This window comes from Nilaparvata lugens, chromosome 7, assembly GCF_014356525.2.
Source record: "Nilaparvata lugens isolate BPH chromosome 7, ASM1435652v1, whole genome shotgun sequence".
Classification (NCBI taxonomy): Eukaryota; Metazoa; Arthropoda; class Insecta; order Hemiptera; family Delphacidae; genus Nilaparvata; species Nilaparvata lugens.
In genome coordinates, this window is record NC_052510.1 from 56,650,855 (window position 1) to 56,666,744 (window position 15,890).

General features: G+C 33.3%; 1 protein-coding gene across 3 annotated transcripts in view; it reads right to left on the bottom strand.

The window, feature by feature from the left end:
* Positions 1-1,850: 1,850 nt before the first annotated feature.
* Positions 1,851-15,890, bottom strand: part of LOC111060381 (histone-lysine N-methyltransferase EHMT2) — a 69,689-nt gene continuing 55,649 nt past the window's right edge. For all 3 annotated transcript variants that reach the window (XM_039433232.1, XM_039433231.1, XM_039433230.1), the window contains exons 15-18: positions 15,303-15,477; positions 12,815-12,893; positions 11,520-11,695; positions 1,851-4,881 (exon numbers count right to left, since the gene is read on the bottom strand). In XM_039433232.1, the coding sequence (XP_039289166.1) occupies positions 4,725-4,881; positions 11,520-11,695; positions 12,815-12,893; positions 15,303-15,477 (587 nt within the window). In that variant the 3' untranslated portion in view covers positions 1,851-4,724. The remainder of the gene's footprint in view (positions 4,882-11,519; positions 11,696-12,814; positions 12,894-15,302; positions 15,478-15,890) is intronic.

Sequence of the window (15,890 nt, forward strand, 5' to 3'; positions counted from 1 at the left end):
GATTAGATTTTTGAATGTAACGTTCTTTTTGATGACGGTTATTGAGCTCAGTGATGGTATTATTACCATATTTGTGATATCAACATAATAAGCCTATTATTATTTTAAATTATATTAATAGTATTTATAATATTATTATCATCATATATATATATATCCTATTATTTACCCTTTGCTCCCTAAGGCTGACCACTAACGACATGCATGATGAACATATTATGTGTAGGTACGCATATGCACGTTGTGCATGTTCTATCAGCGAGAGGCTTCAAACAAAAATCATCTGTTTGACAGCAGCTTCTAACATAAAATAAACAATACTAATAACAATGGTTGATGATACAATGCATGAAATGTGTGTACACATATGTTCATCATGCATGTCCTGTCTTTAGTAGCCAACCATACTTTTCCTTTTTGTCCTTCAACCGTGTGAGAATTCACATTCATTTTACAATGTGAGTTGAATCTTTCCGGCAGGCAAGAATGACATTCATAATTTAAGAAAAAGTGGTTTTTATTCATTCAAACTAACCTACTAGTTGAAGATTTATCCAATGTTATATTTCAATTTTATGTAAAAGTATTTCGTCTTTCTTTTCCAATATACTATGAACTGAATTTCAGTTTTTCCAACATTTCATCCATCTAAATTGCATCATTTTTGAGAAAACTTTGAGAAAGAAATCTAGGGAGTGAGTAAAGTGTTTGTTAATTAAAATTAAGATGCATGCATAAAAACTGTTCAAATAACAACTGAATAAACAACGACTTTTTTCTCTAGGATAAATTCAAAACACTTCAATTCAAGGTGAACAATAGTTCATGAATATGATTTATTACAATTTTGTGAACAAGACAAAACTTTATTTTAATGTTGGTTGAATAAATAAAAAACATAACAAAAATCTAATTGACTAAGACAATAAATAACTTACATTAACTTAACAATAAACTAGCAAATATTCACAAAAAGGTTCATTACGTACAATATCATTCTATAGGGGTGGTTCATTCTGAAGTGGCAGTGACTTCAAAAGTTTTCAACTGATTTTCTCAATTCTCAAAGATAATATGAAGAGAATTGGATTCGAATTATATAAGCCTCGTGAAATTTGCATAAGAAATCCCAAGTTCTAAACAATAAAAATAACATCATGGTTAATAATGAATTAAGATTAAAACCAAATTAAAAATATAATGATAATACAGAGTGGCGTAGGGAAAAGGGTAATTTTGACCTATACAATTCGCAGCACTACATTATTGGAAGTAGTTCAAAATTTTGTACAATTGATGCGAATGAATTGACTACAGTCATGGATGATTGGAGTTGTGTGAATATACAATAACGGTGAGTGCATTATAGAAAAATAGCAGAGAATATTTCGACAGAATTACCAAATTTGACGTCATGAACGTGTTCCTGTCAAATGACAATGACAAAAACCATTTAGGCGTTTTTGAAAGGAAAATCCTAAGAAAGATTTATGGTCCAGTTAAAGAAGGAGAGGAGTGGAGGAGAAGAACTAATTCAGAGCTCGAGGCATTGATGAAAGGCCGAAATATTGTAAAATTTATAAAGGCACAGCGGCTAAGATGGTTTGGACATATCTGTAGAATGAACGAAAACAGAATGCCTAAAATAATATTCAAGGAGAGGCTACATTCAAGAAGAAAGATAGGAAGGCCGAGAATAAGATGGGAAGATGAAGTGAGAGACGATCTCCAAAAAATGGGATATAGAGGATGGAGACAATTAACAGAGGACCGAGAAGCGTGGAGAGCTGTAGTGGAGGCGGCCAAAGCTCATATTGGGCTGTAGTGCTAAAGAAGAAAAAAAAGAACGTGTTCCTGTGGGGATATTTCAAAGAAAGATACACCGTACACGTCCTACAACAATCCCTGACTACAATGGAAACATTTAAATTGAAATAACAGCTTATTATAATTAATTCATTAGCATTTGAATAATTGCAATATCTCAGTAATTTCCATCTGAATTAACAGCCATTCACCAAGATTTGCCACACTCTCATTGAAGAGTTCCCTTAACAGGTTGCACTGAACGCCTGATGAAAGCACATCTTATCTTATTTTTAATTAACTATTCCCAATTATCCTATCTTTGTGATGTAATCTTGAAAATTAAAACCACTTTTTGACATAGTGATTTCAGGCTCATTAATGACATTATTAATACATGACATTCCATTAGTGATTTATTAGTTTTATGAATTCATTCTTGGGGATGACAATATTTAAAATTTCCCGTTTTCCTGTGCCACTCTGCAGTTTATGACAACCTTTGGTATGAGAGAACATCGACACATACTAAAATATACCTACTTAAAAACAATATAACATAACTAATATAAAAATTATTCAAGCATAATACATTATTTAATAATACCTAATTTAAAAATAGTCCCGTCTATACTTTTTCAAAGTAGTAAATGTCTACAAAAGTCAAATTATTGATAAGCCAGATTACACTGTAATTTATCAAACATCAAACAATGCTTTCAAAAAGTAGTTTGTCAGACAAACAAAAGGATGAATTCCGTTTGCTAAATTTAAAATAAGTTTCTAATAATTAGGGAGCAAAATAGTAACAATACAAAAGTTACACTGTTGCAAAGACATGCTTCGAATTCTCTTATTATATTTCCTTTAAATTGACTTTCAAAGTCTTAGGGCGCATTTGTAAGCTATTAAGAACGACATTAGCGTACCACATTTTGTTGGACTAGTAAACAATAACAGAAACCAATCAGAACGTTTATAAAAGACTAAGACCCGGTTGCAGAACAGTCGGTTAAATTTTAATCGTGATTAATTCCACGAGACCAATAAGAGAAGCCGTCATTTAAAAAACGCCTCTGATTTGTTCTCGTGGAATTAATCACGATTAAAATTTAACCGGCTGTTGTGCAACCGGCACAAACATTTACATATTGTATTTCAAAAATTCGAATCATATCAGATATTAAATTGAATGGAGTTAATGTCTGAATATAAACATAATTTCCTGTTCTATTGTTCTAAACAATAGCCCAAATAATTAAACAACAATGAGATAAACATGAACATAACATAACTTCACAGGTAAATGAGTTGGCGAATACACAAAAAGTGGGGTAAATATGAACATAACATAATTTCACAGGTAAATGAGTTGGCTAATACACAAAAAGTAAGTAAACATGAACATAACATGAATGAGCTTGCTAATATGATGAGGTGTTGACTGAGTGAATTCAATTCATTTTATGATCAACTATTCACTCTACTTAATATCAAACATACAAATAAATCTGACTAGCACAAAGAACACATTGAGTGTTGGGCCATCTCTAGATAAGAATAGCTGTATCCAGAATAGATGTAGCCATGACAGAACACATTCCGAAAATAAACCGTTCATTTAAGATAATTTAATCTACTGTAGTTACACGAAAAAAGTGATGGAAATTCAACTGATTGTTTATAAAACTCTATATTAAAAACCTTATACTTTTGAACGACTTGTCAAAATCTTACATGAGACAGTAACATTTTTTAGGATACGTTTCACATTTAATTCATTCAATCTAATAAATCTTTCATTTCATTCAATTTGATTGATCTTCAATAAAAATCTGGATAAAGCCAAAGAGAAGGCAGATTTTTACTTTACTTTTATTGAATAGGCTACTAATTAATTACCTTGAATATTGTGAAGATAAAAGAAAAATCGTGTTTCAATTTCATTAACATTAATTACTTTAAAAAAAAATATCAAAATCAAGAAATGAGTTCCAAGGCAATTAGATCTTTCAATATCATTTTAATCAAACTTGAATTTGAAAAAAAACACTTATGGAGTGAAAATGCACTTACATTAGTAGTGACGTTCGTTTCGACCTGTTGTTGATCATTATCAGACTCAAGCGTCTGATGATGACGTCAAGTGTCTGATGATGACCAACAACAGGTCGAAACGATCGTCACTACTAATGTAAGTGCATTTTTACTCCATAAGTGTTTTTTTTTAATCAAGTTTAATTTTAATAGTGAAAAATATGGATATGCAACAGAGTAATCATTTTAATCACTTAGTATGTGAGTGTAGTATAGCTTTTATCGACTGAGGTATCAAGTGGATGAGTAACTTATTATGAGTAATTGTTTATGAGAAAGAGGTAAGAAGGATTCTAATGATTTTTTAATTGGACAATCATAATAAAATTATTGTTCCAGTGACTTGAATGCTCTAACTCTAACCAATGAAAATCGAGAATGAGATCCTATAGGCCTACTTTATTTCCAGGACAGTCAACCACTTTTATTCAAAATGACCTTGTTGATGTTGTTCCAAATAACTATGGGGTACAAATTATTACTATAAAAATAACAATTCGTTAACCAGGTAAAAATACTAGTAAACTATTAAAAATGTCTGGATAAAAGCTTTCAAACTTTAAAAAAGTTGAGGGAAAATTATAAAATTGAATCGTTGAAAACTAACACATCACTATGAAAATGTTTGGATAAAAGCTTTCAAACTTTAAAAAAGGTAAGGTAAATTATAAAATTGAATCGTTGTAAACTATTAAATCTAACACATCAGTACACACAATTTAACATTTTTTAAATATTTGTCCACATCAATACATTAAAATGGAGATCGGTTTACAAATATTAATTTAAACTAATTATTCTATTACTTATTGTCATTAAGTTCAGAGTTCAGAGATGCTCTCTTCTAGCTGAAGTTTTCGGTTGTAGTTTTCAAGCGTTTGCTGAATTGTTGTTTGCGAATAGCGACACTTCTCTGCACCGCAGGTACACGTGAACGATTTATACTTGATAATCCAGAACTTCTCTCCGTAATCGAATCTGCAAAATAAATATAAATGGATATTACTTTTTACATACCAAATTTGTGCATATAATAAAAAATCTGGTGTGGCGCACTCACACAACTTCCCTTGCCGTTATAAAAAATTATCACCTGACGCAAGTGTACACGCACATTCCAAGTCTACTATTTAAAGATCTGCCAGCTGGTGACAGGACAATAACGCTGGAGACACACGTAGTCTGCTATCTCTCCATAGTGAATGATTTAATAGAATCAACAGTTGCCAACAGTTTGCTTTATTGGATAAACACATTTTCTCGAATTTCGAGCTTATTTCCAATTTTAGGTGGAAATGTCACTGAACATTAATTGTAGAGATTTTTATGCTCAATCTTTTCCACTTGATTTTTTTTGTTTAAATTGTATCTGAAGCCTGATAATCGGGAATCTAAAATAACATTTTGCATTGATGTGGCGGAGCTCCTGGAATTTTTACAGATATGAGACTTGTGGCAGTTGATAGAGCTTATCAATGACTATTCTAAGTATAAATTTGATCAAAATCGTTGGAGCCGTTTTCGAGAAAATCGCGAAAACCCCTGTTTTTGACAACATTTTCGCCATTTTAGCCGCCATCTTGAATTGGAATTGATTTTCGCCATTCTTCAATCTAAAATCACATTTTGCATTGATGTGGCGGAGCTCCTGGAATTTTTACAGATATGAGACTTGTGGCAGTTGATAGAGCTTATCAATGACTATTCTAAGTATAAATTTGATCAAAATCGTTGGAGCCGTTTTCGAGAAAATCGCGAAAACCCTGTTTTTGACAACATTTTCGCCATTTTAGCCGCCATATTGAATTGGATTTGTTCGAAATTGTTCGTGTCGGATCCTTATATTGTAAGGACCTCAAGTTCCAAATTTCAATTCATTCCGTTGATTGGGAGATGAGATATCGTGTACACAGACCCACATACACTCATACACACACACACACACACACACACACACACACACACACACACACACACATACAGACCAATACCCAAAAACCACTTTTTTGGACTCAGGGGGCCTTGAAACGTATAGAAATCTAGAAATTCGGGTACCTTAATTTTTTTCGGAAAACAATACTTTCCTTACCTATGGTAATAGGGCAAGGAAAGTAAAAATTACACTAGGAATTATCAATAAATTCGTTTGAATAGCCTACAGTGAAGTTATTGCATTAATTTGGCTTGAGGTGGATTGAAATCACCGTATATCCAGGTTGATAATATTCATATTTAGGTGCGTACAGATATACGAGCCGCGAACATGAGCAATTCACTTTTAATCAGCTGATGCCAAGCTTTTTATATCTGTATCTTACCGTTTCTGTGAAAATACAGATATAATCAGCTGATTAGAAGTGAATTGCTCATGTTCGCGGCTCGTATATCTGTACGCACCGTACGCTCGTATATCTGAACATGAGCAATTCACTTCTAATCAGCTGATTATATCTGTATTTTTACAGAAACGGTAAGATACAGATATAAAAAGCTTGGCATCAGCTGATTAAAAGTGAATTGCTCATGTTCGCGGCGCGTATATCTGTACGCACCTTTGATAATACCGTATCTCAGGCTTCAATAAATGTGTTGCTCACTCAAAATCTTAGCGATTTATAGCTTCGATGCAGGAAGTAGTGAGGATTACAGTTACTGTATAATGATTACTGTTTATATAGTGACTGTAGTCAGGAAGTGTGAAGGATTGTATTACACCAAAATTACTCCATTCAGGTTTTAATTTCAAAATCGTTGAAGCATCACAACCCTGGTTCTCATTTTTTTGCAGGATGAAATATATGATTTACTTATGGGTGTGGGTAATGGGACCAAGGACCCCTTCAGTTACAGAGTTCATCGAAGGCTGATCCACCTAATCCGACATTTAGGGCCGGTTTCCGGAGTCCTAGACTTTAAAAAGCTGGAGTCAGAAAATTGGCTTTCCGAAACGGGGCGTAGTCGCAGCTTTTATAACGGTAGTCGTAGTTTTTATTTTCTCATTTCTATAATTGGAAACGTTTTCCCTTGACGGAATTAGACATTCCTAAATAGTTCAAAATAGCTGAAACTTTACACTATTTTTTCTTTATTTTATTTTGTGTTCAATTTTCTAGTTTTTTGAAATTTAATTCAAACGTGACTATGACAATGACTGCGACTCCACCCCGTTTTGGAAAACCAATTTTCTGACTCCAGCTGTTTAAAGTCTAGGACTTGGCTAAATCCCGAGCTCGGAAATCGGCCCTTAGAGTCCTATAATATTAAATATATTTTGTTAATGAAGTATACAGAAAGGGAGTTGAATAAATAAATACATGTTTATTTCCCCCAAAAAAGACTAAAACTACTACAACAAAACAGAAAATATTAGATAGTTTACAAAGTTTCAGAAATTTCTTATAATGTATCTTCTACATGTTTAATGTTTTCTATGTGGACATTGACCTACTCCACTATGGCGTACCATGTTCTAGAGTAGGGTTTGTTCGTTTGTTTTTGTGGGAAATTGATTTGAATTGGGGAATTGATTCATATATCAACAAGATAATTCCTGTCAATTTATTTTTTGTCGGCAGTAGTCATAATGGCCCGGCCACACAGAGCGTTATCTGCGATCCTACAGGTTTTTATATCTATATTAACTAGTAGTTCTGTGAACAGTAGACCTCGCGCTTAGTAAGTTACATTGATCTGTTGTTATGTTTTCTCAAAAATTAATAAATAATTTATAAATTTGAAATGTCTAGGAAAAATCCCAAATAAACATAGAGCTTTCTGTCCAATCGTACCGTGACGTGTCGTCCCGGAATGTGAGTGTGAGCGCTGTTATCAGGTCTGGCTGCAACTGTCTACAACGTTGATGGAAAGATACATTTTCAAGATGTTGGATGTTTTTGAACGGGTAGTATTATAGCATAGCCACTTCTAATACAAGGCCCCGGCCTACGATATTGCAACGTCGCAGTGTAGGCATAGAATCTAATACATGATTGGTGAAAAAGATTTTAAAAAATACCAGTTGATCTTCTTCACCAATCATGTATTAGATTCTAGGCCTACACTGCGACGTTGCAATATCGTAGGCCGGGGGCCTTGTATTAGAGGTGGCTATGATTATTGTCAACTGTCTACTAACGTTGATGGCAAGATACATTTTCAAGATGTTCGATGTTTTTGAACGGGTAGTATTATAGTCCACTAAACAGCTGATTTATGATGAACAATTCTATAGTCTGATTTTTACTCTAATATTGGCGGATGAAGGAGGCTCCTTTTTCCTTTTATATTATCCTTGGAATGCAAAATTTCCAAAAACCTTGTATATACGTCGACGCGCAATTTAAAAAGGAACATACCTGTCAAATTCCATGAAAATCTATTACCGCGTTTCGCCGTAAATGCGCAACATATAAACATTAAGAGAAATGCCAAACCGTCGACTTGAATCTTCGACCTCACTTCGCTCGGTCAATTATAAAGAGCGATCTAATATCGTCGCTTACGTAACTACAAGGCTAGAACCATCAGGTGATCAGCTGTTCAAAAGCGTACACTTCAACCCGTGTTTACATTGAAAACCCTATGTTGAATGGAATTTTTCGTGAATAAACGTTAATAATTCAACTGATAATCACTCTTTTCGAATAAAGACTTGTTATTTTATTTTTCCAATTCAAATTTTAACCTACATCATAAATTTCAAGGGTAGTAATCATTGAATTATATTAATATTTTTAGTTGTTGGTTAACCAATTTGTAGGTTACTTGTTTCAAGATAGCTTATTCAAAATTCAAACTTACTTCTTTTACAAAAGTATCAAGTTTAGCAGAGGCATGGTTTATAAATAAGAATTATCATGTTATTGAACAAAAATAAATTATAAAAACATTGTTGATAAACTAAATTAGTTTCTTTCTAAACGAATTTAAGTACAATGTATTTACAGTTGCGCTCAACTCTATTCTGGAGTTTAAGACTAAATTCATTATTATTTCAAAACTTGCAAGTAAAAAAGTGTTGATTTTAAATCGTGTAGGATAAATATTATATATCTCTTTCCTGTATAGGGCTACTTGTAATATAAATATAAAGAAAATAATTAAAAATCTCAGTACCATTTTTTCAGACAGTCATTTTTTCAAAAAAGGGTACTGAGATTTTTAATTATTTTCTTTATATTTAAATATATATATATACCGTATATATGATTCATGGCTGGCATACATTAATAGAGAATGAGTTACAATTTATAAAATAGTGTACCCTGGTAGGTCTACAAAATTAACTGTATAGTTTAACACCGTAATTTTTTTTATTGAAATTATGACATTTACAATCATGAATAATATTTCAATTGAACTACTGTATATACCTATACTTTCTTCAAAGTTTAGAATCATTAAACTGCCAGTAGTGTTTTGGATTACGGTATGTGTTTCCTCTGACCCCACAACTGTGGGTAATTGATAAAGGAGAAGTTATTGAAGATCGTGCTGTAATTCAAATAGCAGAGCTTCAAAACTGAATGAAGTATGAACATATCAGTTTTTGACATTATATTTTATATTAATATATATTAGGTAGAAGTAAAATGACACTCATTCTTTCACCCATTAATCTATTTACTCACCCGGATAAGTAAGAAAGTCGTGTTTCAGTTGATTCGTTGTTGATTATCCATATTTATTACCAATATTATTACAATCTATTGTATTTTGATAACTTTAAACTGAAAAAGCACATTCTTTTGGTGTAACGACGACCGTTTAGTACTGGTGTTGTACATTCTCAAGCCAAACAGAAACTCGAAACGGTCGTCGCCACACCAAAAGAATGTGAGTGTTTTTTCCCTTTAAAGTTATCAAAATGAAATATAGTTAATGTTCAACCTTCTAGTGGCGCACTAAGACACTACCTCCGTAAACTCGGAGGTGTAGTGACTGAGACCGTAATTGAAAAAAAATTTCAAAGACGACCAATACGGTATGCGCTTTTTCAAGAATTGACAGAAAAATGTTGTTAATGTTGTTCAGTTATAGGGTCTAGAAATTTAAAATAACTAAACCTTATTGACTTCTATATCGCCCAGAATAGGCGATTTTTCTGCTCTTACCAGCGTTTTCTTAGCTTTCAAGAGAAAATTCTTACGTTTGGTACAAAATTTCAGGTAACTTGAGGTGTATTAGTTATGTAGGCTATTGAAAGGGCTTAGAAGGTGTGCTAGAAATTGGCGTTTCCAGTGTTTATCTGTGTTTTATCAGGATTTTCAAAACCAAATGAGCAGAAAATGTTCAAATTTTATACACATTTTTAGCATATGAAATAACAGTTCAATGAATGAAATGACAAATTTATAGCAACACTGAATTGGGTTATTAATTGCGCTATGATTCCCCTGCCATTTAGCAGATAATCTTAACTCAGCTGGGGGACTCTAGCCTTTGCATGTTAGAAGAGACCATCATGAATATTAATATAATTGAGTGCAAGAGCGCGCTTAATTATGCATAACCAAGCGTGCAGACAAGAAACGTACAATATCTGAAAAGAGCAAAAGGAACACTAGCTCACACTGAAAGCGTGCTTGGTTGCGTTCAGTGTAAACAACGTGTTTCAATAGCACTTTTCAAATTTTGTTTTCTGGGTCATGCATGATTCTACGTAAATTTGCACATATCCATTCAATGTGATCATACAATTATTCTCATGTATCAGGATATTATTTATATTATTACTGTTGTGACCAAGAATAAATCTTTCAAGTAGTATCCTACCAGAGCGTCAATAGACATATCATTGGTTCATTAGCGCTATTGAAGAATAATGCATAGATTTTTCATGATATGACATGGTCTTACATATGATATAAATATAAAAACTCTGATATCTCACTCTGCAATAAATTATTATTTACACTGTATCGATCAGCCATAACTCATAAAGAACACTTTACTTACTTACCGGTACAGTACTTACTTCCGATGAGTAAGATGTACTGTATTCCTCACGGTCCTGGATCGGGGAATCGTCAAATTTTCAAATTGTGTCAAACTCACTTTGTTAAGAGTAGAAACAGATTAGATAAAAATGATTCATGTAAGTTACTGGATCAGGCTGAATATTGAAATCCTTTACTGAGTAAGCTAGCAGTATTATCATTGATCACATATATTCGTTTATAATAATATTGTTAGAGATACCGTAATGTATGTTCTGTTTTAATACTAAAGATAACCTACACTGCAAAATTTTTCTATTTCAAGCCATTCTTGTTATGATTTGATAAGAATTCTTATTCCAATAGTGACTTATATAATAAAATGAGTGATAGCCTACCAATTTACCTTTTCAAAAAAATTATGTTTAATCTAAAAATTCCTTAAATCTAATAAAGCTATAAATATTAGCATACTACAAAAGCCGTGGTTGTAATTCCTCTCGTAGAAATTGAGCAATACTGTAATCAAAATTGAAAAAAAAACAATAGGTTCTTATGTGCGTGTTCACACATTTTCATTTTGCTGTGTGAATATTCCCATAAGGACCAATGGTATTGTTTTATCACCAATGGTGTTTTTTCTATTTCGGGAACAAGCGAGGCGTTAATCCTACTTACCCCAGTTCTTCGTAGGCCATGATGTCCCTGTTGGCGAAAAATGCAATTCTGGGAAAATGTAGATCTTGGTGGTCGATGAACACACGTACAGGCAACAGGTTCGGAACACACATGTGGTTGATGAAGCGGGCAATGTTGCCATATCGACATGCATCGATGCAGTATGTTTCTCCGTCCTGTCAAACACCAACCATGATTGGAAAATTCATAATTTGCAAAAACATAAGTAAATGAATTGAACATATTGAAAGATTAAACAAATCAAATAAAAATACTAAGAAATTGTCAAAAACCACAGATTTTATTGATAGTTAGAAAGACCGGTTTCGGTTGTTACACCATTGTCAATCTCTAATAAACTAGAGATAAACGGTTTATCAGAGATTGACAATGGTGTAACAGCTGAAGCAGGTCTTTCTAACTATCAATAAAATCTGTGGTTTTTGACAATTTCTTAGACCGGTTTTGGTTGTTACACCATTGTAAATCTCAGATAAACTGGAGATAAACGGTTTATCAGAGATTGACAATGGTGTAACAACCGAAACCGATCTTTCTATCAATGAAATCTGTGGTTTTTGAAAATTTCTTAGTATTTTTATTTAATATGAATAATTACCACAATATCAACTTCTCAACAACACAAAAAGTGATTGAACAACTATGTAATACAACTTATTAGCCCGGTTGCACAAAAACCTGTTACATTTTAATGATGATTAAATGTAACAAGAAGCAATCAGAGAAAAAGTTTAAAAAAAGAAAGCTTCTCTGATTGGTTCACGTGGCTTTTAATCAAGGTTAAAATTCAACAGGGTTCTGTGCAACCGGGTGATTGTGATGAAATTTCATCATGGAAATATTATACAACATTTCTTAAAAGCCATTAGGTAACATTATAGTAACAATTAATTTGGCTTTTTCAATTCATGATTTGCAATATTTCCACGATTGAGGTATTTAAGTTTGAATAACATTATTGAATTATTTACAAATTTCAATCTACACTCTTTCACATACGTAAATTGAATAATGAAGAAATACAAGTGGTGCAGAGGAAACTCATGTTTTTCGAACTAGTACTCGGCGATGGGAAGAGGTATTATCCTTGAACGAATGTTGGCAGACGATCCATACTATGCCGTTTCAGACCGAGTCAGAACGGCAGTTGTTATTAGTTCGAGACGATCGACTAGAAGACATGGTCTCAGAACTAGACGACACTGACTCGGTCTACATTTTTCGGAGTAGATTTCTCGATTATTTTATGAACTAAATTTTCATTGGTCACTTACCCTATTATCCAAATCGAATAGATAGGAGTCATCTTCTCTGGTATCTGCCTCACAGTCGGATATTATTTCACCAATGTATCTGAAAAAATCAGATTGTTTCAATAAGAATTGCAGTAAAATGTTACATTCTGCTTGCTGCACTACACACGTCTAATCCAGAGCGAAAAAGCTACTAGAACGAAACGTATTTGAAAAGGCTACTAAACACATTGTATTCAACAATGGTTGTATTACAATAAGTCAAAAATCTGGTGTGGCGCACTCACACAACTTTCCTTGCCGTTATGGAAATTGATAACGTAACGCTAGTAATCCCGCGCATCTCTAGTCTACTATTCAAAGATTTGAGGCAGATGGTGACAGGGCAATAACGCTGGAGGCACACGAGGTCTGCTTTCTCTTCATAGTGAATCATTTAATAGAATCAACAGTTGCCAATATTTTGCAATTGGATAATCACATTTACTCGAATTTCGAGCTTATTTTTAATTTTAGGTGAAAATGTTACTGAACATTAATTGTAGAGATTCTCATGCTTAATCTTTTCCACTCAAAATTTTTTGTTCAAATTGTATCTGAAGCCTGATAATTAAGAATCTAAAATCAAACTTTGCATAGAAGGGGCGGAGCTCCTGAAATTTTTACAGATATGGGACTTGTGGCAGTTGATAGAGCTTATCAATGACTATTCTAGGTATAACTTTAATCAAAATGTTGAAGCCGTTTTCGAGAAAATCGCGAAAAACCCTGTTTTTGACAACATTTTCGCCATTTTAGCCGCCATCTTGAATCGCATTTGATCGAAATTGTTCGTGTCGGATCCTTATATTGTAAGGACCTTACGTTCCAAATTTCAAGTCATTCCGTTAATTGGGAGATGAGATATCGTGTACACAGACGCACATACACTCATACACACACACACACATACAGAGACCAATACCCAAAAACCACTTTTTTGGACTCAGGGGACCTTGAAACGTATAGAAAATTTAGAAATCGGGGTACTTTAATTTTTTCCGGAAAGCAATACTTTCCTTACCTATGGTCATAGCCTCCTCTAATACAAGGCCCCGGCCTACGATATTGCAACGTCGCAGTGTAGGCCTAGAATCTAATACATGATTGGTGGAAAAGATCAGCTGGTATTTTTAAAAATCTTTTTCACCAATCATGTATTAAATTCTAGGCATACACTGCGACGTTGCAATATCGTAGGCCGGGGCCTTGTATTAGAGGTGGCTATGCTATGGTAATAGGGCAAGGAAAGTAAAAATACAATGAAACATTCAAAGGCCCGGTTGCAAAACAGCCGGTTGAATTTTAACCGTGATTAATTCCACGAGAACCTATCAGAAAAGCCGTCTTATCAAAAAGGCCTTCTCTGATTGGTTCTCGTAAAATTAATCACGGTTAAAATTTGAGCAGCTTTTGTGCAACTGGGCCAAATCGTTTCAATAATTTTCTATACAATTCGAATCAAAGTTTAATAAGTGAGAGTCAGGAGATTCATACTATAGATAAATCAATATTTTGTTATATATTAATTAAAACTTATAGAGCAATAGACGTCACAATAATTTGCAACCAATAATAAATAAATAGTTCACACAAGTTATCCGGTAAGTTACTTAACCGTTAAATGGGCGTTTAAAAATATTAATCAAGTTTTCTTGTCGACCGTGTGGAATTGATGTATTTTTAACTTTTAAGGTTATGAAATCTTGCCTTGAAGTTTTCAAAACCACCCATTTAACCCAAACGTTAAAACACTTGAATTAAAGGAGACTTGACCAATGAAAACGCAGATTTAGCAAGCAAACCCTGCTTTTAAGAACATACTACTATAATATCAACAAGGTGATAAAGAGTAAAAATAATATTATTCGAAACTTGGATATGAGCTTTATTAACTTGGATTATATAGTAATAAGTAATTGGATTAAGTATTATCATAGAGAAACGATAGCATAGATATCTCATGGTATAGGGCGTTTATGTCGCAACTTTTACTGTTATCCCAAGCTGATAGTTCACATAGTTCTTTCCTATGCAGCTGTGTGACGCTGGTAGTCTCTCAAATTGTGCCGTTCATACACTATCACCCCAACAAAACAGTAAAAATTGACAATAATCGACAGTAATCGGCTTGAGACAACAGTAAAAGTTGCGACATAAATTCCCTATACCATGTGATATCTACTTACGCTATTGTTTCTCTATGGTATTATTAAGCACGGTATTTAGATGAAAACGGTAGGGGTCATGAAATGTGTGCGCAGTGGCCAGCCAGCTAGATTGCGTCATCGCCACCAACCGAGGTTTCTAACACCTATAGTAAATTTATGAAACTTATCTGTTAAAAGTAGATGATTGGATATGAAATGACGTCAGCTACACCGGAAATTTAGCACAAACATGCGCGTGAAAACTATCGTCTTCTTCTATATATACCCTGTAATTAAGTATATTGGATTATTATACTTACTCGCAAACATAAGTGCCTTTCTGAATTAACCTCAACGTTTGAACACCCCACCCTTTATTGGTTTTTGTTCTGAATAATTGGAATCTGCCTGTGATACCATGCTGCACGACTCTGTTCTTGCACGTCAATTTATTACATTGACACGCCGAATTACACTCGAACAGCATGGGTGGATCTGTGAAATAGATTCGCAACCAATGAAATTAAGCTACACAATTTATTAAATTCAATCATACAACAGTTGGATCCCAACTAATAAAAATGTGAAAATTAAAAATGTTCTTGAAATGTTTCAAGCTGAACAATTCATCAAATTCTTTCATCCGACAGTTGGATTTCAACTAAAATAAGAAAAATGTATTTTTTTAACATTAAACAAACATGCATTAGACTTCGTCATAATAATAAAAATATGTACAATTAAACACAATACATTGAAGTCTAAATTTCTTCAATAAATTATTAAACATTTAATCTTCAACAAATTTTTAACACAATCAGGTAATAGTTATTTGTGCAACTAATGCGCGAAGTGACAGTTTGCTGCACCGAAAGAAACGTTTACGCACGAGCCGTAGGCGAGGGCGG